Source organism: Alligator mississippiensis, chromosome 4 (assembly GCF_030867095.1).
Source record: "Alligator mississippiensis isolate rAllMis1 chromosome 4, rAllMis1, whole genome shotgun sequence".
Taxonomy (NCBI): domain Eukaryota; kingdom Metazoa; phylum Chordata; order Crocodylia; family Alligatoridae; genus Alligator; species Alligator mississippiensis.
Window position 1 is genome coordinate 108,806,091 of NC_081827.1, and position 24,948 is coordinate 108,831,038.

Here is a 24,948-nt window from a genome sequence, read left to right on the forward strand (position 1 = left end):
AATCTGAAGGTTCAATGCCGAATCGGCGCGGCTTGTGAACGCTGAGATGGTGGGGCGGATGGAGCATCCCACAGAAGCACGGGGAGACCCCTGCATGCTCAGCAGTGGACCTGGAAGTGGACCAGAAGTACTTCTGGGTCTGCCACTGAGCGAGGTGGGGGACCTTCTCTCTGCATACCACTGGCTCAGTGATCGGTTACTGGGGGACTCAGAGTGACCCCCAGACCCAGGAGACACCAGTCGCTGAGCCAGGGGGCGGGGGTCCCCCATGCGCTCTGTGGCGGATCCGGAAGCAGACCGCGCTCCTGTGGGACACTCCATCCACCCCAGCATCTCAGCATTCATGAGCCACCTGGTACCTTGAGGTATGTAGAAAAAACATTTAAAGCTGTGTATATATCTGAATCATTGAATGTCTCCAAATCAATTCGGAGGGTTCCAATTCAATTCAATTCGGAGAGATTAAAGGGTCTCCTGATTCGATTCAGATTCGGATATTCTCTGCCAAATTGAATCGGTGACTGAAGCTTTGCACAGCCCTACTGGCCATGGTGTCTGTACATATAGAAATAGGCAATAGAGCCAAGAAAGTTCAGATTTCTCTCTCCTGTATTAAAAATCAAACTCCTCATCCTGATGGGTGGTTTTCCTTTCATGAGTGCATAATCATGAATTACTTTTTTTTATTAATTCCAAAGATAAGCCTTGATTTTTGATTATTTGGTAGTTTTAAGTACATCTTCCAGCTAGACTTGCGACCTGTCTAGACTTATGCTCTGCAGCCTTAAGTTGCTGTGCAGTTACTGGTAGCTAACATTCAGTTTGTAGCATGTCTGTAAATTAATGGGTGACACCAAGGTGTCTGGGTCATCTGGTTCTCCTTATGCAGGCTTCTCCTGTCTTCCCTCTTTGGTCACTCGTTTTGTATTTCATGGAAGGCAGCACCCTCCCTCACACTTCAAGGTTAAAAGATTGATTGAACTTCTGTGTTTAGCACCTTGTAAAAAAAATTCTAGAAAGTGAATTAATATAGCTAGGATTTGCAAGAAATGTAAGTTTAATTATGTGATAAAAGTCTTGTTCTTGATGTCTGTAATAATCTAAGAAATTAGTAAAATTTAGGGGTTTTTCTGGAGTTTTATTTATAGCTTCATATGTACCTGAGAACAAGCTAAAATGTACTCAAGAACAGGCTTAAACCAGTACCCACTGTAGTTAGTGGGAAGAGTTGCATTGACTTCAGTGGGTTTATGATCAGACTAAGGCAATGGTCTATTTTTAAAGAAGTTACCTGAAAGACTTTGCCATACCCTGAAACAATCCTGTTTCTCCTTCCCTTTTCCAACAGTCTTATCCAGGCAGATCCTTCAGTTTATGCTCTGTGCCCTAGGAATTCTCTTAAGGGGAGTCGGTGACAAACTTTGACCATAGCAATCAAATGCATTTCGTGATGGATATGGGGAGACATGCTACATACACTATCAGTTACAACCTAATTTTCTTCAGGCGGTGTTCCTTATGGCAGCTGGCAGGGCTTTTTGTTGTTTGTTTGCTTTTTATTAGCACGCTGCAACTTCTCTCTAAGTAGCACCACTGTGGTAGTGATATTAAAGTATGTAATAGTATGTTGACCAGGGGAGAGGGTGGAAATGCTACAGGTAGGAGAAAAAGGATCGCTCTCCAATTGATTGCTTTTAGCCTTGACTCTCATTTTATGGCATAGCAGTAAAAGCTGTTTTTGCAAAAATCTTAACTCTCTTTCTCCCCTTCTTTCCTCCTTTAAGATACAGACAGCTCTGAGGCACAAGTCTGAGATTGAGCATCACCGCAATAAGATTCGTCTTCGAGCCAAGCGCAAAGGGCATTATGAATTCCCAGTTGTGGATGATGTGGTTGTTGTTGATTCCAAAGAGCAGCATAGAATTTACCGCAAGGCGCAGATGCAGATTGACAAGATCTTGGATCCTGGGGGCAACGTGCCTACTGTGTTTATAGAACCCAGGAAGAGGTACTGATTCAGAGCCAGGGAAGGAATCATTCTCTTTAAGAATTGGAGTCAGACTTGCAAACTATGTTAGATTTGTGCTTCTCCGTCTTAAGGGCTTGCAATTATTTTGTTCCCTAGTAACATTTGGGTTAGAGAGGCAGAAGGCTGGGGTTGGTTTGGATATTTTGGTGTAATTGTTGTGTGCCAGGGGATCATGCAAATTTTCAGAAAAAAATGCTTATGAGCAGGTTTTCAGTAGCAGAATCCAAACATCATAAAGCCATTTTAAGGCAGTTGTCATTGTTCATACTACTATAGGTGGAATAAAATTTGAGTTTACTTCTGAGCACTGACAGAGTCTAGGAAACGAGGAAAAAAATGGGGTGGGGGAAGGGGGAAGGGAGTGTGTAGGGGAACCTAGCAAGAAATGTAGCTTTCATAACAAAACTCAGAGAAACGTATGAAACATATACCATATTGTATTGCATAGAGCATGCACCTTTCCCCCCCAAAATAGATGCTGGAGAGTGGAGTCTCATTGTATGTGAGAAATATGGTAAGATCAGGTTTTCTTGCTTACTGGGCCAATGTGAAATTAAAATCAGCAGGGATCCACAAGGAGCAGAACACTGAGCAGGCTTCCTAGATCCTGCTGCTGAGTTGCTTACAAGGAAAGATCTTCTTTTCTTCGTTCTGTCTTCCAAAAACAAAGTGCATAATATAGTCTGTAGTGTGCTTGTATGTGGGGAAGTATGGTAATCAGGAAACCATGAACAGATTATTATAAAATGTATCCAGCTCAAATATCTAAGGACTGATTTATAAATTAGACAAAATACTTCATTCTGTATCCTTCCTGAGTAATTAAGTACATACTTATTATGCCTCCTGGCTTCATAATTCAAGAGAGGGGCCTCTTTCTTCTGTAGGTTTAATGGACATTAGAACCTAATTTCCAGGAAATTCTTACCCTTTGAGTTCCAGGTCCCAAATACAGTCTTGTCAGGACCATTTTTCAAGTTTAAAATACTCCCGATGTTTTCCCCAGTTGCCTCTTTCCTTTAACTGATTTATATATGTCAGTTTTTAAAACCCAGTTTCATAGTTTTGCTATACGAAGTGCTCCTGGTATGGGACTGGGAGTCATTAGGACAAGGAGTGGTGGGGACTGAGGGAGACTGGAGTCTTAGAGGAGGGAATAAAAGCAACCAGACAAAGAGAAGGTGGGTCTGGTGTGTGGGGAGTGGCAGGGAGAATGATTCTGGAAAAAAGAGTTTGCGGGCTTGAAACTGGTATGTGTTTGGCAAGAAGATTGGAAGCAGAGGCTGGGACTAGTTAGGGGAGGAAAATGCTCCCCGCTTCCCCCCCCCCCAACACACACACACACACACACACACACACACACACACACACAGAAAAATCAGTGTGGTGTAGAAATGAAACTGAGACGGGGACAGCTTGGAAGGGGTAGGGCCGAGGAGGACAAGTCTGAAGGAAAATAGCTAGGAGAGTCTTTCCTCACTAGTGTTACCATGTCCATAAAACCAACTTTTCATACTTTCTGAATGTCTTACTTGAGTTGCTGAGGTCAGATTGGCAGAAGTGCTGAATTTTGATAGCTGCTATTGAAGTCGATGGCATTTGTGTTTGTTTTAAAGACTTAAAGTGTACATTCGGGTACTCAGAAAAATTAGTCCTGCCTTTCTTAAATTGGACACTCAAAATTCTTTTTTTCTGTAAGAAAACCAGGTACCTAGCCATCTCTCTCCAGTTTCATTTAAAAAAAAAAAAAGTTGACTTAAATTTCATATTGTTTTAGTTATGAAAGAAACATAAATATATACACTGTGAATCAACACTGTCTAATACAACTGAATGAAATTACAAAAATAAAAAAGGAAAAACAAGAGCAATTATCTTACAGAGTAAAATGGCTCGCTTACCTTCATGCTCACTTACCCCACACAGGTTGTAAGTGGTAATGACATGTTTTGTCATTCTCAGAAGTATGTAGAAGCTTTGCCATAAAAGGATAAAATGTTAGCTTTCAAGTATATGCTTTTGTCTTTGTGTGGTTCCTTTATGAAATGTTTAAGTTTTTATGTTTAACCTCCACCACAGAACACCCCAGAGTCCTTGTTTGCTTCAGGTTTAGAATTATAATTGATTTGAATGCAGCATTGTACCTCATAGAAGATGTCCCCTGCCTGTATATCCTGAGAATGCAGCAGGAGTGTCATGCCTGAAGGATACATAGGGCAGCTGAGAGCACGTAGTAATCTATAACGCGTTGTAAAACTCATGCTATTTCCAGACAAACGTATCAGTCCCTAACCTTTGAATACTTTAACTGGAAAAATTGGAAAAGGAGAGAAATGTTATAAAGGTTATGTGGAAATGATATGACTAGAAATATTCATGGGGGAGAATTAAAACTACTGGTTTAAAATGAAATTACTCTATTTTAGTTAGCCATTTGTCAATGATGTCACATCATATGGATTTACTGCGTAAATGCTTCAGTTAGAAATCTGGGTTTTAATTCTGTACCAGGATCCAAAAGTGACTTTGTTTACTGCACCTAACTTAAAACTTTAAAACGAAAACCCGAGGTACCTTAAATATGGTATTTTTCTTGCTCATTGTTTCTCATTCCTGTCTCTCCTATGAGCCAAAAGGAGGGACCAGGAAACCTGCATTTGTGGCTGCTAAAGAACCCTGACTTTGTTGGGGTCATGCAGTACAAAATTCTTTAAACAATTTTTTCAAAAGTTTTTCTTCATCCCAACTTAAAAACAATCCAGCAAAACAATAGGTGGTGATCTTTCTTTTCTCTTTCTCTTCTAGTTCACGGGCAAAACGTTCTCCCAAGCAACGTCGGAGGCATCAGATAAACGGTAGCCCTATCGATGCTGATAAGGACAGGTTAATCACAACTGACAGTGATGGGACATACAAAAGGCCTCCAGGAGTTAATAATTCTGCATATATTGTATGTATGTCTCATAGATGATAGGATTACCCTGATTATTGTGTTACAGTTAAGCCATAACAGCTAAATTCTGAATCTTGATGCTGTATTTGCCCAGATCCAAGAAGACTTTGAATTTAAGATGACCCCTTAATTATTAAACTCTAGATATGGAAAACTATTCTGTCCTTGCCACTCCCCTCCCCCTCTTCCTGGTGCCTGTTCCCTGCCCCCCTGCTCAGTGCCTTCCCCCCCAGCCTGCCTACACTCTCCCTTCCCCTGCCCTTCCTACCCCTCATCCCACTTGTCTGTTGCAGCTGGTCTGGCTCTGTCTCCACAGGGGAAGTGGAGCACTTATCCAAGCCATGCAGTAGTGATGGCTCCAGCCCAGGTCAGGATTGGGACTGGAGCCACAGCAGCTCCCCTGCCACTCCTTGTGCCCCTTCCTCACCCCACACCACCTCGTTCTGTACTTGCCCCCCCATGCCCTTTCCCCACGCTCCCTTTGTTGCACATATCCCTTCCCCGTGCTCCCTCTGCCACCATTTTTCCCCTGTGCGTCTCCCTGCACTGTGCACTCCCTTCCCCATTTTCCCTGCAGCACTGAGTGCCCCTTCTCTCAGCACCCCTCCTGCACTGCATGCCCCTTTTCCATACCCCTTTCATGCTCTCCCCTTGCTCCATGTGTCCCTTTCCCTGCGGTCCATGTGCCCCCTTTCCCCATACTCTCTGCTGCTCCACCCCCCCCCCCCCCCCCCCCGCCTCATGAGCCACCTTGGCCCTATCCAGAGCTGCAGCACTTACTTGCCTGGTCCGTACTCAAATCTAAGACAAGGATTTTCTCCCATGCTGAATGTGAGGGAGAGAGGGGGGAATGCTCATCTTAGATTTGAGTAACTACGGCAATTCCATTCCTTACTAATTCCATTTGTTTGAAATGAAATGAGCTTGGAGCTTTCCTGAGGGGTGTTTACATAAAACAGAGGAAATCCTGTCAGATATTCCATGTTTTGCAAGTGTTAACTGGACTTTCCCAATGATTGTATTTTGAAGGCCATTTTTATCTATCGCAGTATGATAATAATGGAAAAATAACCAAAGTTACTTTAGCACAGTACCTTGCAAACTAGCCTTATTCTCCACATTTGAAAACAAGTACTTCAGAATTGTTTAGTTTTAATATCTATGTGATGATAACGCTTCCTTTATTGTGCATCTCAGCTGCTGCACCTGTGCTCTGGCCATTAATTGGTCTTTCCTGGGGTCATTGCTAACATTGGAAACCTCTGGACAGCTTCAAACAGCTTCCATTTTTTTAAAAAAGGAAGTTTAAAAAAAGTAGTTCACTTCTAGGTTTATATGTATTCAAGTGGCTAAAATGTAGATTTCTGTGAAATTTGTGTGCATTCAAACAAGAGCATAATCATTTTCATGTCATGGTGTAACAGAATGAATTATAGTCCGGAGATATTTAATTAAGACTTGTCGCACAGCAAGCCCAGCCCTTTTGGCATCTGCTGAGAGTTTCTATTCAGAATACTAAGTTCCCAATGAAGTAGACTCTGTGCGGTTTGACAGTTGATTCTGCAGCCTGCATGCATTGGCAAAAACGAGCTTCTACAATAAGGCAGCTACTACAAAGGCAGTTTAACTTCCTGTCTCTAAGGAGTGGTGAGTTCCTAAGGAAAAGATCATAGGTAGTAATTGTGATGGATGTATCTAGTTGATGTCAAGTAATTGGTGCCACCAAGCACTGTTGTGCATCTCTTTAAGGTGATGTACCTGAGCTCAGGTTCCATATAGCTGGTGGCTTAGCTGTTTAATAACCCCTTTCATGTGTTGCTGGGGAGAAGCAGTAATTGGTTTAGCATTTCTGCTAATGTAGTTGGTTGTGACATGAATGCTTAATTCACTCCTTACCAGTTCAAAGATTGAGAGGAAAGTTGTTTAGAGAGTGTTACCTTCTATAGTGAGTCAGAGTTCACTATACGAGTACAGGCGCCCACCTATTCACAAACCAGCAAATTGTAATCTAATCTAACTTGGTCACTGTCTTGTGAAAAATACCTCACTTAATATGACAATAATCTAGGTTCAACTGTCTGAAGCATTTGAACTATTTTTGTAGTACTTGGAATCTTTCTCTTGCAGAAGAATTGGGCAAGTCGTGTTTGGAAAGCATCTGTACAACAAAAGCCAATCTCCTTTTGGTTTTGATAGACACGTTAATAATAATTATTAAAAAATTAACAGTGATACGAGATTCTTTTAAGAAAAGCTGTCTGCCTTCTGCTTATCTTCCTTCTGTTCTTCATAGTCGGACCCTGACCTGCCAGCAGAACCACAGACATCATCATCTGTTGATCTTGGGAAGTACCCAGGTTTGCTTCCCCATTCAGCATCCCAATACATCCCTCCACAGCCATCCATTGAAGAAGCCCGGCAAACAATGCACTCTCTTTTGGATGATGCTTTTGCCCTGGTGGCTCCCAGCAGCCAAGCAGCCACTTCCACTGCCATCACACCACCTGGGGTCTCTGCAGGACAGCCGGTAAACAACGTTCCTGCTCGAGCAGGGAAGGGAACTTCATGCACCCAATGGGGCTCATCATATGGTCCACCTCAGACAGCAAACAACCCATTTAATGTGAGTGATGCATTTGGAAAGGCTTTTCTGGCCAGGAAGTTGGAACCAGTTGAGCCATGGTCACTATTGTTGTACCTTTTGGCTCATGCAATAGCTGGAGCCAAAGGTGTTCAGAGACAGACCCTTGCAAATTGGAGAACTTGCTTATTAAACTTTCGATTTATTTTTCCGTGTGAACATTGTATAGGAGTTCTCTTTTAGGAGAACTATTTCTGTTCCACTCAGGTGTAATATTTCACAGCTCAAAGTATTTAAACGATGAAAATTTATTTTCTAAAGGCTGTTTCAGCTGAATACACGAAGCCACCAAGAGGCAGGATAGTCTGTTTTAGGCATTTTTCTAACCAGGACATCAGTATGCTTAGGCAGCTTTAACTCATCATTTCCCTGAGATAGAAGAGAATTGTCTTTAATGCCTTTTACAGAAGCTATGCTGAGACACAAAAGTCCAGCTCTACAAAGGAAGTTAGAAACCTAGCACAGGGACTAGAATTCAAAAACCCGTATTAGGTGCCAATGTTCCTTAGACAGTAAAAAGGGAGAGTCAGGCACCTGAGAATGGGAATCTCTGAACCTAGCAGATGAACCATAGGTGCCCTGGTAGGGAGCCCTACTTACTAGGGCTGTGTGAAGCTTCGGTCACTGATTCGAGTCAGGAAATTTGGCCCGATTCAGCAGCCAAATCTCCTAATCTGAATCAAATCAGGAGACCTATTAATCTCTCCAAATCGAATTGGAAGCTTCCAATTCGATTTGAAGAGATTTGACAATTGGCCCATAGACACAGCTTTATAGGTTTTTTCTACATACTTTGAGGTACCAGGTGTGGCTTGTGAACACTGAGATGGTGGGGCAGATGGAACATCCTGCGGGAGCGCAAGGGGGTCCCCCCACGCGCTTGGCAGTGAACCTGGCAGTAAACCAGAAGTACTTCCGGTCCACTTTTGGGTCTGCAGTGGACCACACAAGGGACCCACCCACCCCCTGGCTTGGTCACTGGTGCCTTCTGGGTCTGGGGGGGGCACCCGGGGTCCCCCCACAGCTGATTTGCTGAAGTATTTCCAGTCCACTTCTACGTCCACCACTGAGCGTGTGGGGGACCCCCTGCACTCCCGTGGGATGCTCCATCCGCCTCAGCATCACAGTGTTCACGAGCTGTGCCTGGTACCTCAAGGTAAGTAGAAAAAACATCTAAAGCTGTGTCTGTGTTCAAATTGTTGGTTCTCCAAATTGGAATTGAATCTTCAGATTTGGCTGAATCGAATCGGGACAGTGATCTGAATCAGCAAATCGAATCACCATCCCCTGAATCGGGCTGAACCTGAATCGAATACTGCCCGCTTCACACATCCCTACTGCTTACCAGTGCCACAGCTCTGAGGGTCCTACACTCCCAGTCAGAAATATGGCTTCAAAACTTGACCTCTAACATTAACTCTACCCAAGGTCAGAATGGTCCAGCAGCCTCAACCCTAGCCCCGAGCAGAAGGCCACATGCAGCCTAACCACAGGAAGTAGTTTACAAAGGCCCCAAACCCCAATGCTAAGCCCAGCACAGAGATCCCTAGCTGCCACAACATGCACTGGAGTAAGAGGAACCCTCCCATCCCTGAGCTGGACCCCTCTACTGGGAGCCCTCCTTACCTTAACCCTTGGTGAGAGGCCTAGGGATCTGTTCCACTTACTAGTATCATGAACTGCCTTACCTACCTATGCTAGGCTAAGGGATAGGGTTTGGGGGCACTCCAAGCTGATAGTATTAACTTTCCTGTGATCAGGCTGCTTGGGGGTCTCCTGCCTGGGTTTAGGATGGAGACTGCTCTAGTGGTCCAAGCAACAGTTAGGGTTAGGTTTAGGGTTTGAGAATTGACAAGATTTGGAGATGCCTTTCTGCTTGGGGGTGTTAGGAGTCCCAGATCTGTATTTAGATCACAGGTAGGTAAGGGTGGTCCTTGCTACTTGTAAGGAAGGTGGACTCTAGGGCCCCATACCTGATGTTGGAGCTGAGAGAGCTCTGACTAGTAGGGCTGGCTTTGGCATGGAAGGGTTCTTCCTCCTTCAGTGTATGTTGTGGTATTTTGGGATCTCAAGCTGTACCATAAGAAATGTTGACTAGTGACTCTCTGAAATCCCCCGTCTTCCCTAGTTTTAATTCACCTAATGGCAGCTTCAGTTAGGTGCTTACATGAGTATAGGATTCACATCCTGAACCGGCTGCTTGAACTTAGGCACTTATGTTATTCCTTCAAGTATGGGGTATTGACTCTTTCATTTCTTTAATATTCCAGTGGGTAGAGCAGTTACCTCAAAAATAGGACTATAATCCCTTACTCCCTTTTCCAGGGAATGATCCTTATTATTAGATACATTCATCCTCCCACTTGCTGATCATCTTGTTGGTCTTATGAATCTTGTTTTCCTTTCCACACAGTGGCATAACTTTGCCATAAGAGGGTTGAGTGCCCTGATCCCAGCTTATCCTATTGAGTTACTTATCCTATTGACTGATGGCAAGGATGTGGGAGATGTGAGTTTTCCCCTTATAGGCTGTGAGGGGTCCTGTAATCCAGCTCTCCCACTTCCTGGGTAACTGCTCTAAGTGCTAGATTATTGCTTACAAGTTAGGTTTTCCCCACTGCCAGGCTTTGAATAAAAGTGGCTGTGGCAGCTGTACTTTGTGCTGGACTCGGTACTTCCGATGTGTTTGATATTCACAGAGCACACCTGCTGGATCAAGTTGCTCCAGGAACTTAGGTGCAGGGTCACTTGATTTTTGAATATCAAATGTAGGTTTGAGAATGCATCAAGGAAGAACTATAAGAGTCTGTAGGATAACTTTCGTGGCAAAAGCCTAGGCACCTGAACAGTCAGGTAGGGTTTTTGCGTAAAACCTCAGCTTTTAAGGCAGTAGAGGGGACCTTGAGCTTGCAAGTCGGAGAACATATTTTCAAAAGGCTGATAAGTAACCTAAGGGTCATGAACAGACATCAAAAACATAAACAGGCATTGTACTGTTGGAGATGCACTTCCCAGAACTTCTTGTACTACTTTATTTTTATTAATGTACTTAATTCTTCCAACAGAGATACCCAGAATTTGGAATGACTCCTCCGGCAGCACCAGGACTGATGCAGAGGTAGCTTTCTGTTGATAGAATTATTATTTATTTCTATTTTAGTAGTTTTACAAGGTTAGAATGCAGTGGAGGAGGGAGAGGGTCCAGTTGTGCTGAAATACAGTATAAATCTGTCAAACAGATAGGCTGCAGGCCATACTGACATAATGTATTTATGTGGCCAGCACACTGCACTTGAAATACAGAGTCCAAGCTTTCATTAAAAAGGAATAGTTTTCTGGTTGTGATAGTTTCAGAGAGAAACTTCCAAATATGAGCTGATGTTCCAGTACTCTGAGCGGCTACCTGGACCTCCATTCACAGATTCTTTTCCCACTATCCCTTAGAGCAGGTTCCAGGTCAAGCACCCGCTCTGGTAGAGCTCTTCTGCACTTGCTCTTCAAATGAGTTGTCTCCTACTGAGGGAGCTTCTTATTAGGTACCTAGAGTGGAATCCATGTGGACATTTGTTTTATAAGGAACAGTAACGTGAATTTTTTCAAGATGTATTGTTCACATAGATCCCATAGACTGCTTTCCATCCTGCTCTTTAGAATACCTACAGCTGTCCCTATTGATGAAGGCACTGAAAGGCAGTTGCAGCTGTCCATTTTTTATATTCCCTTCTATGCTGGCTTGCAGAGTATGAGGAGCATTACTTCAGTTACAGCAGATATAGCTGTTATAAAATAATCTGATCTCCCATGCGTGTGCTATATACATAGAGAGTGGAATCTTTGTAGATATAATTTTGCAGCTCCATATGTACCCTGGAGTAATTGCTGTTATCAGGCAGGTAAATCCCAGCCCGTGTGAATAGAGAAGAGTGATTTTTATACAAGATTTACAGCAGACATGTTTCCTTTAGCTACCAATTCCAAATTTCCTCCTAGGATTTTTCTGTTATTTCCTACATAACCAAAAAAAGATTTGATTGGGAGCAAGTTGCATCCTTTTACCCACAGCAAAGTCTTCATTATCTGCAAACCTAAAAGTAGACCCAAGGACCAAGCTCCAGGAGAAAGTTGGGGTCTGATCTTTGATTTGATCTTAAATCTTATTTTCCTTTCCACACAATGACCCAACTTTGCCATAAGGGAGTTGTAAATAAAACATAGATAAAAATAGAACTTGTAAAGGGACCTATGTAGACAGCTGTAGCTTCTGGAGTCTTCTGTCTACAGAACAGGTACAGAGAATTTTCATCTGCCCTTATGCCTGGCTCTTCTTCTGAAATGATTGCCTCTAAAAAGAGAGAGGGTAATCATCACTGTGTATTTGTTTATTAAGGACTTAACTTCACACTGACACGGTAGTTTTACCTGACTGTGAAGTTAGAAATGGTGTGGAATGAGCGCTTTTTTGGGGGGATTCCAACATTTCGTGGATTACGTATGGTAAACACCAACGCACTGTGGTGTAGGTTGCCAGTTGATATTAGTTGTTAAAAATTTTCATTCACTTCCAAGCAGTCCAAGATTCAATGAGGTGACCTTATGGTAGAAAGCTATGTAGCCAGTAGTCAAACCTTTGCTCAAGACAAGGTATCTTTATAGTATATTCCTTACTCAGAAGCTTATGAGCCCCTTGATACAGGCAGTTTGGTTTTCCTCAAGTTACACGTTGTCGTAGGGGTTAGTGTGGTGCAAACTCAGAACCTACCAGTGCCTAGGGTTAAAATAAACCTGAAAGCTCATGGACCTGTCCAGGAAGGATTGTATAAGATGATGTAGAGCATAGGATCCTTTCTCCTTTGAACTACCAGCATACAAAGGAGACAGTTGTTGTATTTGAGGAACGTGATCTATGCTCATGGTGACAATAATTTAACTGCCAGAAACAATGTAGAAGGCTGCAAAATTAGGAACAAAAATAAATCTGAAGTTGTTGTGGTAGGCGGCCATTATTAATGTCATGGTCCAATGGTTTAAATAGCCAATGAATGGCAGAAAACCAGATTGCTCCCTTTTCTATGGACTAATGTAATCAACATCTTTAATGGGCTGGAACCAGCTTGCATAGAAAGGCTACTTCTAAGAGGTCACTCCCCTGTTGTGTGAATATATAGGCAACCTTGACCATGCAGTGAGTGCTACATGGTGCACTACGTGGGGTACAGCAAACTTATGCACACTGACAGTGCTTATATGTAAAGATTGATTTGCAAAGTTTTTTTTTCCCCACAGTGTATATTCACTGGAATTAGAAACGTTCTGTTGCAATGAGACTTATGGAAGGATGGGCCTGGGGGGCTTAAGAAATGCTGCTAAACTTGCCCCCTTCTTAACTATAAAACTAGCAATAAAAAGGAAGGCATCCTCCAAAAATCCATTCAGCAGTAATTTTGGTAACCTCAGCAATGATGGCAATACTTTATAAAGTTCTAATTTTGTGCTGTAAGCATGAAATGCCATATAAGTACTTTTCTTGCTCTTAGTAAGCATTTGTACTTGCAGCAATGATAAAACCCTAACTGGGCATCATCAAACACTGCCTATCCCTGAGCAGCTATTCTAACTCCCCCATAAGCTTATGCAACTGGGTTGAAAATTGATTCCTTGGAGTTTGAGTGAACAGTTGGGAACCATGTCCAAAGGAGTTTGACAACTCCCAAATAAAAATGTTACTGTTGAACCTTTTGGCATTATTTCTTGTATGTTATATGCTGAATCATCTAACAGTTTGCTCTTAAACAGCTGATTTCTCTCAATTAAGCTACAGATTCCATTACCAGCTTTCAGGGCCATCTAGCCTTCTGATCCTTTCATAGGTAGGTCAGCAGTTCAGACAGCCTGTGCCAATAATAGCTTGTATCCCATAGAGTCATGTGACTGTTAAATGGTCCATGTTGAAAGTGAATAGATGAGTGAACGTCAGTCCATTGCTAGGAAAGAGTTTCTTGGATACTGTGGTGTTGAATATAGTATTGAACTTGGATCCCAATCCTTTAACAGACTATATGTTGGAACATGCTTATGCACAGTTCATTGCAGGAACCACACTTTAGAGGACTGCATAGTTGTCCATGTGACGCAGAGCACTCTCACAATAACTATGAGCTGACACCATGCTGAGTGTGTTAGTGGAGGAGCTCAGAAATAGATAGGCTGTCTCTTCATTCTTAAAACATGACCTCTACAACTCATGTTTGAGGCATGTTGACAAGAAGTATAGGAAAGCCAGCTGTTGGGCTGCCTGCCCTGCACTAGTTCTTTGAATAAACAGTAGGCTTTCCTCCCCAGTACTCTCAGCCATTTCATAGATTTCATAGATTTCATAGACATTAGGGCTGGAAGGGACCTCGGAAGATCATCGAGTCCAGCCCCCAGCCCAAAGGGCAGGACGTCAGCTGGGGTCATAGGATCCCAGCAAGATAAGCATCCAGTTTGCTCTTGAAGGTGTTCAATGTAGGCGCTTGAACCACCTCCAGCGGCAGGCTGTTCCAGACCTTGGGGGCTCGGACAGTAAAGAAATTCTTCCTTATGTCCAGCCTGAAACAGTCTTGTAGTAGTTTATGACCATTCGACCTAGTCGTCATCCCTTGGGGCGCTCTGGTGAACAAACGTTCCCCCAGATACTGGTGGTCACCCCTGATAAACTTATAGGTGGCCATCAGATCACCCCTGAGCCTGCGCTTTTCCAGGCTAAAGAGCCCCAGGGCTCTCAGCCTGTCATCGTAGGGTCTGCTTCCCTGACCTCTGATCATGCGTGTGGCTCTTCTCTGGACTCTCTCAAGCTTCTCCACATCCTTTTTGAATTGTGGAGCCCAAAACTGGACGCAGTACTCCAGCTGCAGCCTCACTAAGGCCGAGTACAAGGGGAGAATGATGTTCCGGGATTTGCTTGAGAAGCATCTATGGATCCAAGCCAGCGTTTTGGTTGCTTTACTAGCCGCAGCATTGCACTGCAGGCTCATGTTCATCTTGTGGTCAATGATGACCCCCAAATCTCTTTCTTGCATAGTGCTAGCCAACATAGCACTGCCGAGCCTATAAGGATGCTGCGGGTTTTTCTTCCCAGGGTGGAGAACCTTGCATTTATTGGTGTTGAACACCATCAGGTTCTCGTCTGCCCACTCGCTGAGCCTGTCCAGGTCAGCCTGGATTACCCGCCTGTCTTCTGGTGTGGATGCTTTGCCCCAAAGTTTGGTGTCATCAGTGAACTTGGCCAGTCCGCTTCTGACTCCAGTGTCCACATCATTAATGAAGATGTTGAACAGTATGGGTCCAAGGACAGAGCCTTGGGGGACCCCACTGATCACAGGACACCACGATGAGTGACTTCCATCAATTACTACCCTCTGGGTCCGACCCCGGAGCCAATTTTCCAGCCAGTGGATCGTGGAGGACCCAAGGCGACAATTGGCCAGTTTCTCCAAGGGGTGATCATGGGAAACCAGATAGAAGGCTTTTTTGAAGTCAAGATATGACATCAATCTCTTCTCCCTTGTCCAGGTGATAGGTCACCTGGTCGTAGAAGGAAATGAGATTGGTCAAGCAAGACCTACCCGCAACAAACCCACGCTGGCTATCCCTTAAGATGTTGACGTCGGCCAGTCCATTAAGGATGGCCTCTTTAATAAACTTTTCTAAGATCTTCCCCGGGATAGAAGTCAGGCTAATGGGCCTATAGTTAGCAGGATCCACTTTCCTCCCTTTCTTGAAGATAGGCACCACATTGGCCTTCTTCCAGTCTTCGGGCACTACACCAGAGTGCCAAGAGTTTTCAAAGATCTGTGCTAGAGGCTGGGCTATGATGCTCGCCAGCTCCTTGAGTACCCTGGGGTGAAGATTGTTAGGGCCGGCTGACTTGAAGGTATCCAGCTTCTCAAGATGTTCCTTCACGAAGTCAGCATTAATGGAGGGCAGGGGATCACCCTCACCCAGACTTCCCCGTCCCGTAGCAGGCATGGGCGTCCCATGGGACGCATGAAAGACCGACGCAAAGTACCTATTTAATAGGTTGGCTTTTTCCTGGGCGTCAGTTGTCAGTTGCCCCATCTGGTTCAGCAGGGGTCCAGTGTTGCCCCTACTTTTCCTCCGGCTCCCCACATATCTGAAAAAAGACTTTTTATTGTCCTTGATGCTCAAAGCTAGCTGGAGTTCAGTTGCAGCCTTGGCTTTCCTGGTCTGCTCCCTACAGGACCGGACCAGTGCAGAATAATCCTCCTTGGAGGTGACTCCCATCCTCCATCCTTTGTAGGCCATTTAGTCATGCTAAAGTCACCTTCATATTTTTAAGTGTTCTTAGTAAACAGATACTCATGACGTTCTTATCGCCATGTAAAGAGAGTGCCTTTCCATGGTCATGCTAAATAAAATCTTAATCTTTCGCTGTTCTGTGACCAGGGCTGTCCCTGGGGGCGTGAATCAGGGCGACTGCCGGGCGCCTTGTGGAGCTGGGCAGAGTGGCCAGGGTGACTGTGCCATCACTGCCGACTTCGCATCCAGCCACTCACTACCTCCCCACCCCCTGCTGCTGATGCCTCTGCTGCAGATGGCGGTAGCAGCTTTTTTGGGTCCAGGGTACATGGGATCGGAGTGGGGGCGGGGCCCTGCATGGACAGATTTGCCCCGGGCCTCACACCCTGCTGAGGTTGGCTGTCTGTGACACAACTTCATATGCTATGATATGTCTTTAAATAGCCACAGATTTCCAGAGCACAACAAAACAAAGACATGCCAGACAGTAGAGTGCCCATAAAAGACCTTGTACTTTGTGAAATGCAAGCAACATTTTGTAGTTGCTTCTGATTTGATTGATTTAACCACAAGTCCTAAACCCAGGAATGCTTGCCCATAAAGCAGTGGTTCTAAACCACTTTAACTTGAAGCACCTCTCAGAAAATACAAGCTCTTACTATTCATTTATATTTTGACTGCAGAAAAATAATAGAGCAATTCTTCTGTTGAAAAGAATTCAGAAAGTCCACAAGTCAGAATGTTTTAAACACTGTAGAATCCTATTTGAAATCTCTGGGTTTATCTTGTGAATTGTGTGTGCATACCTAATAGTGCTAACGTTGTGTGGCACTCTGTGGCACCCTTGAAAGGATATTAAGGTACCCCATGGTGCCATGGCCCCCTGGTTGAGAATCAGCTGCCATAGAGTTTTGGACCAAATAGATATCTAATATAAGCAAATGTATTTCTACTGAATACAGTTAAATGAAGTTGACCCTGCTTGAGCTGGTGGTGAGTTTTACGGTTTATATTTCTTATTCTTTAAGAGCTTTGAAGCAGCCCTGATATAAGAGAAAAACACTTGTGCAAAACTCTTGTAATGCAATCCTTGTGAGTCTGTTTTTGTGAAGGGCTTGTTATGAAAGGCTGTTATATGAGTAAAGTGTGATTCATTTTGCAACAGTTAAGATAAAACCATGCATCGGAGTGATCATAGTAAGGTTACATGCAAGGGACAGCATACATGGGTTTTTATGCTTGAAAGTTCAGTCCATGTATAATCTTATGTTCTTGTTTTGCCAGCAGACAAAATTTTGGCCCAGGCTTCCTTCAGTCTTCAGAGTTAATGCACCCAGACCACCAACAGTCTGATGCTCAGTATTCTGCCAGAGGGGTGTACTCTGAAGAAACACCATCAGTGGCACGACCACGGCCAGTTGGAAGCACTACAGGTACTTTGGGATTACTGAACATATACTGAAATTAAATATTACACCTTTTTCAAATATGTTATATGTTTTTATGTGGTCCCCACTAAAAGGTAGCATTTTGTCCTCAGCCCGAACGGTCAAAACTTGGGTCTAAAAAACGTCTTTATTTTTTAACCATGGAATAAATAGTGTTAGCTGTCCTCCTATAAAACACTAATCCTAAAAGAAGATGCTAAGAAGCAGTTAGGCAATGCTAACAGTATGCACTGGTTGGTGGGTGAGTAGGAACAGGGGACCTTGCAGTCAAAACTACAGGGGGTTTACCTTTATCGGGGTTTTATAGTGGGATTACATGTACTTTTTATCCTATGGATAAAATATGGTAATGCATACAAACGCATACACACTTTCCTTGCGTGAAGTCAGCCTGAGAGTAGGAAATAACTGCAGTATCCAAAGGAGAGTTCAGTGAATGCTGGTTTTATTACTAAGTGGTGCATCATTTTTGTGTAAAATTAAATTTGAACTCCTGTCTTCTAGAAGAGCCTGAAGAAACATTCTGCTCACAACCAATTTTGCCAATTGATCCTACATCTTTCTTATTACATTAAACTTTTAAAATAGAAATAGGATCTTCTAGTAGCTGGAAATTTCATGTATTTCTGCTGCCACCAAGAAATCATTTTCTCTGACCGTGCTATGACTTCCACAGCAACCATCAGTAATATTTACACAGGATTCTAATTTTACATAGGGTTGAAGTGAGTGGGAGAGAGAGAGAGAGAGTGAGTCTTACTCTGAAATTCTGTTCTCATGTAAATCCCACAATCAACTTACCTCCAGAAAAGAAAAATGCTAAAACATGGTGCCCCCCTCCCCTCGTGGTTTCTAAGTTAAATATTTTCATATCATAGTCGAGATAGTTCTAAATTTGTCCTACAGTTGTTCTCTGCCTATAATTGTGCAGGTGAAGGTGGTGAGTGTGATCTTAATGTTTTTCCATATTCATATCATGTCCTAAATGATGAATTCAAATGACCAGTTCCTATTCTTCGACTAAGAAAGTACAAGTAGCTATAACTTTTATGTATATGCTTTTGAGGAAAAATAGTAACATGAATTTTGCATGTAAATTAGGCAGCTACCCAATGTCTTGCATGTGCGTACATGCACACAGGCATGCGTGTACATTTGGATTCAGTTACAAAGTAAAAGCAGCTCATGTTTCTCAAAGTTTTCCAAAAGGTGTCTAGGGCCATTTAAAGATTAGTTTACTCCTGACATATTTACAGAAAACCTTTGTCCTCTCAAAGGAGGAAATTTGGGGGGCAAAGGGGTGGGAGGGAAGAGGGAGTTGTCAAGTTGCCAAATGTCTCATTTGATGATTGTGATTGCTTTCTCTTGAATACCAGAGTAGTGGGGAGGAGGGGGAGGGGAAGCTTCCAGACCAAGTTAATAAAGAAAGTGTCGTATGCAGTGACCTTCCCATTGGTCAATGGCAGCACTGTTTAATATTTAATCCCAAAGCAATGCTGGAAAAAAATAAATGTGTAGCCATATGTTCTGTTACTCTGTGGGATGGGACACAGAACAACCTACAGTTAGGGTCCTGATGAGGTGATGCAGCTTAGATGTGCCATTATAGCAAATGTTTTTCTTTGCTGCCAGATAGTTATTATGAAAAATTAAGGGCAAAATTAAGATTTTGTTTTAATGACTCTCGCATGTGGGATGCAGCGCACTTAATACATTGGGATACCAGGGACATGAGGCATTTTCCATCGGTGAAAAGAGGGGCAGGAAAAAGCACCAAACTGAATGAGCTATGACAGCAGCAAATAACTTTCCTACAGTACATTCCTAGTCTCCTTCCTACCTGATGACCCTGATAAGCGAGTTCAACAGATGCTGAGCTCCTCTTCCCTCCTGCCTCCACTCGTCCCAAAAAATTGTGTATTGTCAATTTGTCTGCCCTGCAAACTTAACTGTGTATAAAGGTGAAAAAACCCAATATTTGCTTTTAAGGTTCTCAGATACAGCACCTCACTCAGGTGGGAATTGCTAGCAGAATCGGAGCTCAACCAGTGGAGGTGCCCTCAGGCAGAGCAGGGCATGGCCAGCCTGGGGGAGCAGGGTGGCCCCAGTACCGTGGAGAAGATGAATTTGCTAGGCGAGATGCAGTGAGTACTGTTTCACATTTAAATAGCTTTTGAAATATCATGTTCAGCTAAATTATTGCCTTAGTCACTATTAGGAGTTTCTTCCCCGGATTCCTTTCTTTGCTTCTCTGATACCCTTTGCTCACTCTTCTCACCTCCACTGGATCTTCTCACCGCTTATGCTTGTTGTTCTCTCACCTTTGCTTTTCTGAACTCTTTTGCTTGCTTATCCTTAACTTCTTTCTCACTCAGGTCTTTATCCACAGTTTTCTGATTGCGGGTCGCCCCTTCTACCTCTGAGCTCCAACAGAGGTGGACTCTATTTTTTGCTTTCTTCTTTGAAATATCTGTCTTCAGCCTGAAATAACTGTGGATAGAAAACACTGAGTTACATGTCCTAGATTCTCTGCTGATATAAATTGTCACAGGTCCATTGACTTCTGGGCCAGTTTACACCAGTGGGCATTTGGGCTACTGAGTGCAGAGGTGAAGGTATCATGCATAGCAGTAAAGTGATTTCCAAAAAGTTGTTTTGCCTGTCAACAATCACTCTCTGCCCTTATCTGTACTATCTGAGGAGACACTCTGATACAATATTCTTGCAAGTGCTGCTTCTAGATATCAGGCTTGATTTACATTATAAATGTTGTAATGTTAGCCAATATTTTGTATTTCCCTGTGACTACCTGCCACCAATCTCCTACTTTTGGTTTGTAAGCCTTTCCTATACACCTACCAGCCTGTGCTAGCTGCCTTGTACCTTACTGGGTTCGTGCCATTATGCCCATGCTGCTGGCTCCACAATCAAGCTGTAAATCTCCATTCACCTATTGTTCTTTAGGTTCTTCCTCCAATGAGGATGAAGTGAGTTGCCTTCCGCTGCATATTTTCAGCAGTTCTTATCCTACACCCAATCCATAGCCCTTGTTGTTTTAAGGAAAACGTTGAGAGATTTGACAATGATAAATTTAAGCAGATTAGGCCTGATTTTTGAGAGAGACTGAGCACCCACAGCTCCAACTAAAGGTGCTCTATACCTATAGGTGATCATCCTTTCCCCAAGTTAGACATGGTATAAATGACTTCACTCGTACTATGCCAAAATGCAACTAGTGAGACCATTGGGTCTGTCTGCCTAGTCTAGCTTGGAGAGTTGTACTGTGCTTAGCATTGTGATGTTTGAGTACCTTGTTGCAATCTGGCAGGGAAGTAAATCTTCATGCTTATATTCATCTAGTCAGCTGAGAAACCCTAGCTTCTGTTGCATGCCTCCTCTGTGGCATCTCTACAAGCTCTCATTTATCCTTCAGCCTTTTCCCCAGGTAGCTCCAGTGATTATTGATCAACCTGGCTTTTTCTTCAGCTGTATGTGGTACATTACATTTGTTGTTGTTGTTGTTTTATTGCCTACATTTTCAATACTGCTCCAAGACAGGATCAGGACCTCATTTTGCTAGATGCTGGACAAACAGTTGTTTGTTTCAGACATCACTAACTATGTATCATCCTCTTCCAGTGGGATCTTTCTAACACCACATATTTCATTCAATGATTTTACTTGGTATGCCAACTCTTCATTTTGTCATTAGCATCCTGGGTGCATATCCAGCATGACAAAGCTTTTGGGCCAATTCCATAGGATCTGTTTGCTCTTATTTTGTATCTAGTACCATTTCAAGCAAGCACACGTCAACTCAGTTTGGGTTTGCCAAATATCATTTCCCTTATTTGGCTGGTTTAGCAGTTAAATCATGTTCTCCACTTTGGTAGTCATTCTGCTTCCTCATTGCAACAGCTTGTTATACTAGTATTTTATGACATGTTTTTCAGATTTAAAAAAATGCAGGCCATTACAACACTGATTAAAACCAAGCAAAATGATTTGTTAGAACCCACCTAAGTGCCTACCGCATGTCTCTCGTGGGAAAGTTCATCCTTTCTCTCCTTACCAGAGAACTATCCCAGGGGAATGACATATCTCTGAAAGACTGGATCCCTACTATGAGAATTTTCTGTGGTAGTGGGGAATTTCTTTTTATAATGTATCCTCAGTCTGATTTCTCTCACGGTTCAAAATGCTGAACTCTTACTTTTCCTTACTGAAATAATGGTATCCAGAGATCTTTAAAAGTTTCCTTTGTGATGACATTTAATTTCATGTTTACAACCCTTCCACCTACACCCCTCCTGTTTCTGCTCTCCTTCTCTGCCACCCTCCCCATACACACACATTTCTGATGTTTTCCTCTCCACTTAGGAACATTTGAATGACCAATTTTTCTTCCCTGATACACTTGGGTGAGATCTGAGTTTTTCTGGATTTTCTTTCTTTAGTTTGTTCTTTCTTGTTCCTACAATCTCCCCCCTCTGATTGAACTCAACTCTGGAATACTCCAAGATAGGAGTTCTCAACTGTGCTCCAGACCTGAAATTGGTAAGCAGGTGACTTCAAAATAAGTATAACCTTCCTTATCTAAGGCTTGATCCAGTCCTTTTCCAAGCCAATGAATGACTTTCCATTGACTACGGTAGGTTTTGGATTGGACCTATAGTAAGGACAATTTACAATATTATTCCCTATAGGAGACTATCAAATCCTATGCTCAGTCACAGAATAGCCACCTGTGGTGCTCAGCCTTCTGGCCCTGCAGGCCAGATGAGTGGTGTGGGGCCAGTTCACAGGGTTGGTATGATCCTGTGTACCAGAGCTAGCTGCATACCAACCCAGTTCTGCATGCCAGATCCAGCCATGTGCTGGCCTGATCTAGTACTCAAGGTCACATCCTCCAGTTCACAGGGGTCCCTGTATGTCCAGAAGTCTGGCAGCAGGAGAGCTGCAATTAACTCTGCCGCTGCTTCCTGTCTCCAAATGTTTGGACCTATGGGGAGACCCGCAGGCTGGATGACGTGGCCTCACAGGCCAGAGATTGAGCACCCTTAGTTTACACTCTTTGCATCAAGTAGAATAAACACTAACAAAACTAACATATACTGCTGCTAAGTATATATAAGTTGTAAAACTTCTTTGCTCAAAAAGGAAAAGGTAAGAAAAGTGGAACTGCTGGCACTTGCTTAAATGTTTCCAGCTTTTTACTGATAGACTATATTAAGGCATTTGTCATTGATCAGCGTGGTGGTATTTTGAGCTAGTGTATCTTTATATTTCTACACCTTCAAACCTATTTAACTCTATTACCTCTAAAAGTATAAAAACAACCACTTGCATTTTGATGAGCTATTAAAAATCATCCAGACATTTTTTTTACCCCTCCCAAAAAATAAAAGGAATAAAAAAAAAATAAATTGTAGCTATCAAACATATTCCACTACTTCCATTAAGAAACTGTTCTGGTGATACTGAGTTCCTGTTTTACTAGATAAGACGCTGAATCATATGTTGTCTCCATAAGTTAATATACGCCAAGTATAACTTGGTTTACCGTTAAGATCTCCACGCCAAAAGGAATGGGGGTTTTCCCCCTTAGGTCCATAAATCTTGCCCCTTTTCAATACAGTATTATTTAGACTAGCTATCACATTTGTTAATCAAAGACTGGCAGGTATGGATTACGTAGGATATCACTACCAAATGTACTTTCATTTGAAAAATCAAAGAAATTATTAAGTTCTCTCTAGCAACTGAAAATGGTCCTTTCTTGATGGGAGGGTGGCTTCCACATAGAAAAACCTACTTTGCCCAGCATAAATCCCTTCATTCTTCCTATCAAAGCACCTTTTCCTTTAAAAAAAAAAACAAAAACAAAAAACCCCCCCCAAAAAACAAAAACCCCAAAACCCCCAAACAAGACAAAACCCTATATTGCCATTGAGGTATGCAAAAGAGCTTCCTAGATAGAGTGCAAAATAGGAAGGGATTGCAAAGTTCTGTCTCTAACAGAAATCCAAAGTCCGTTCCTTAACTGCGATTCATAAACTAGGTTTTAAATCCATTTAGCATTAAACCTCTCAACTCCTTTGCTAGTTTTACCCACTTGCTGTGAAAGCCATTAAGGCAGCCATGGAGGTGTTCTTATCAGCCTTCCTGGAAAACAGCTTCCTTCACTGAATGTCCCTTCTTTTCCTCTGCTACTTTAAGCTCTTCTACTTAATTCAGTTCACCACATGCCTACTTCACATGAAGTTCTTTATTGCATACAGAGTGCCTAAGTTTCTAAATTGCATACAGAATGCCTCTGCACTTTCAAAATGGGGTAGGTTACCTCGCACTTTGCATCCTAGGAATGTCCATATGAGGGAGTTAGTTTGGGGGAGCTAGTATATAGTTAATTTACACCCTAACTTACTATGCATTGATTTTTTTTTCCTTGTGTAGACAGTCTCTCAAAAGGATGATGCTCTTGTTTCACAAGTAGGTAATCCCAGGGAATAAAAACAGAGTGAAACCCTTGTTACCTTGGAAAATTGCCTTAAATCTGAGCAGTGTTCCTTAAACTGTGTATCTTGGACAAATGTAGAGAATGGAAAAACGAAACAGTCATATGACTTTCCCCTAGTTCAGCTGTTACTTCTCTGGACCTTGTTGCCCTGAACACTATCCAAGTATATAGGGACAGTCCCTGCTCTGAAAGTAGAGGTGCACCAATATATCAGTCCAATATCAGATTGGCACTGATATAAAGAAAATTGACTATATTGGAAATTGGCCTGAAGTGGCTGATAATTCGGCCGATAACTGCCCATGAGTACATACAGCCGCAGCACGGCACACAGGCAGTGAGGAGCACAGCCTGGCAGTGTGGAGACTTATCATCCAGCTGGTAAATCTGGTGTGGTGGAAGGGATGTGGGGGGGCAGATCAACGCTGCCCATGGTGAGGGAGGGAGTGGGGCTGGGGTAGGTGCTGCCCAGCTGGGGCAGGGCGGGCACAGGATGGAGCTCCGGCTTGTCCAGGGTGTGTTGGGGGGTGGGGAGGGGATGAGGACAGTTCCCATCACTCATCAGGGAGGGCACAGAGCCCCAGCCCACCCAGCTTGCCCTGCGCAGATCTGAGGGCAAATGCCCCACCCCCCATGCCCTCTTGGATGAGCAGTGAGAGGAGCAGCAGAAGCTGCCCCACCTCCCTGCACCCCCTGGACAAGCCACAGCTCTGTCCCATGCCTGCCCCGCCCCAGCTGGGCAGCCCCAGCCCCACTCCCTCCTTCACTGCAGGGGGCATTGAGGTGGTCCCCTCCACCCCCCACCCCCCCACACACTCTTCTCTCCTCCCTCCCCTTCCACCACAGCAGACTTACCAGCTGGATGCTGTATCAGAAATCGAATCAGTGTCAGCTGATATGCCTCCTTAAAAATTGGCTATCAGTATTGGCCCCCAAAATCTCTATCAGTGCACCCCTACCTGAAAGGAATGCATGCTGAATAGACATGACAAGGAAGTGACATTATCTCCTTTTTACGGATCATACGCAGAAATAAAGAACATAGGGATTGTGATTTGT

The 24,948-nt window shown here is 43.3% G+C and overlaps 1 protein-coding gene across 5 annotated transcripts in view; it reads left to right on the top strand.

The window, feature by feature from the left end:
* The window catches only part of KIAA1549 (KIAA1549 ortholog), a 233,159-nt gene that overhangs the window by 196,940 nt on the left and 11,271 nt on the right, over positions 1 to 24,948 (top strand). For 2 of the 5 annotated variants that reach the window (XM_059726456.1, XM_014608613.3), the window contains exons 14-19: positions 1,785 to 2,008; positions 4,835 to 4,979; positions 7,276 to 7,605; positions 10,689 to 10,741; positions 17,206 to 17,354; positions 19,359 to 19,513. In XM_059726456.1, the coding sequence (XP_059582439.1) occupies positions 1,785 to 2,008; positions 4,835 to 4,979; positions 7,276 to 7,605; positions 10,689 to 10,741; positions 17,206 to 17,354; positions 19,359 to 19,513 (1,056 nt within the window). The remainder of the gene's footprint in view (positions 1 to 1,784; positions 2,009 to 4,834; positions 4,980 to 7,275; positions 7,606 to 10,688; positions 10,742 to 17,205; positions 17,355 to 19,358; positions 19,514 to 24,948) is intronic. The other 3 variants (XM_059726454.1, XM_059726455.1, XM_014608618.3) reach the window with 3 other exon arrangements.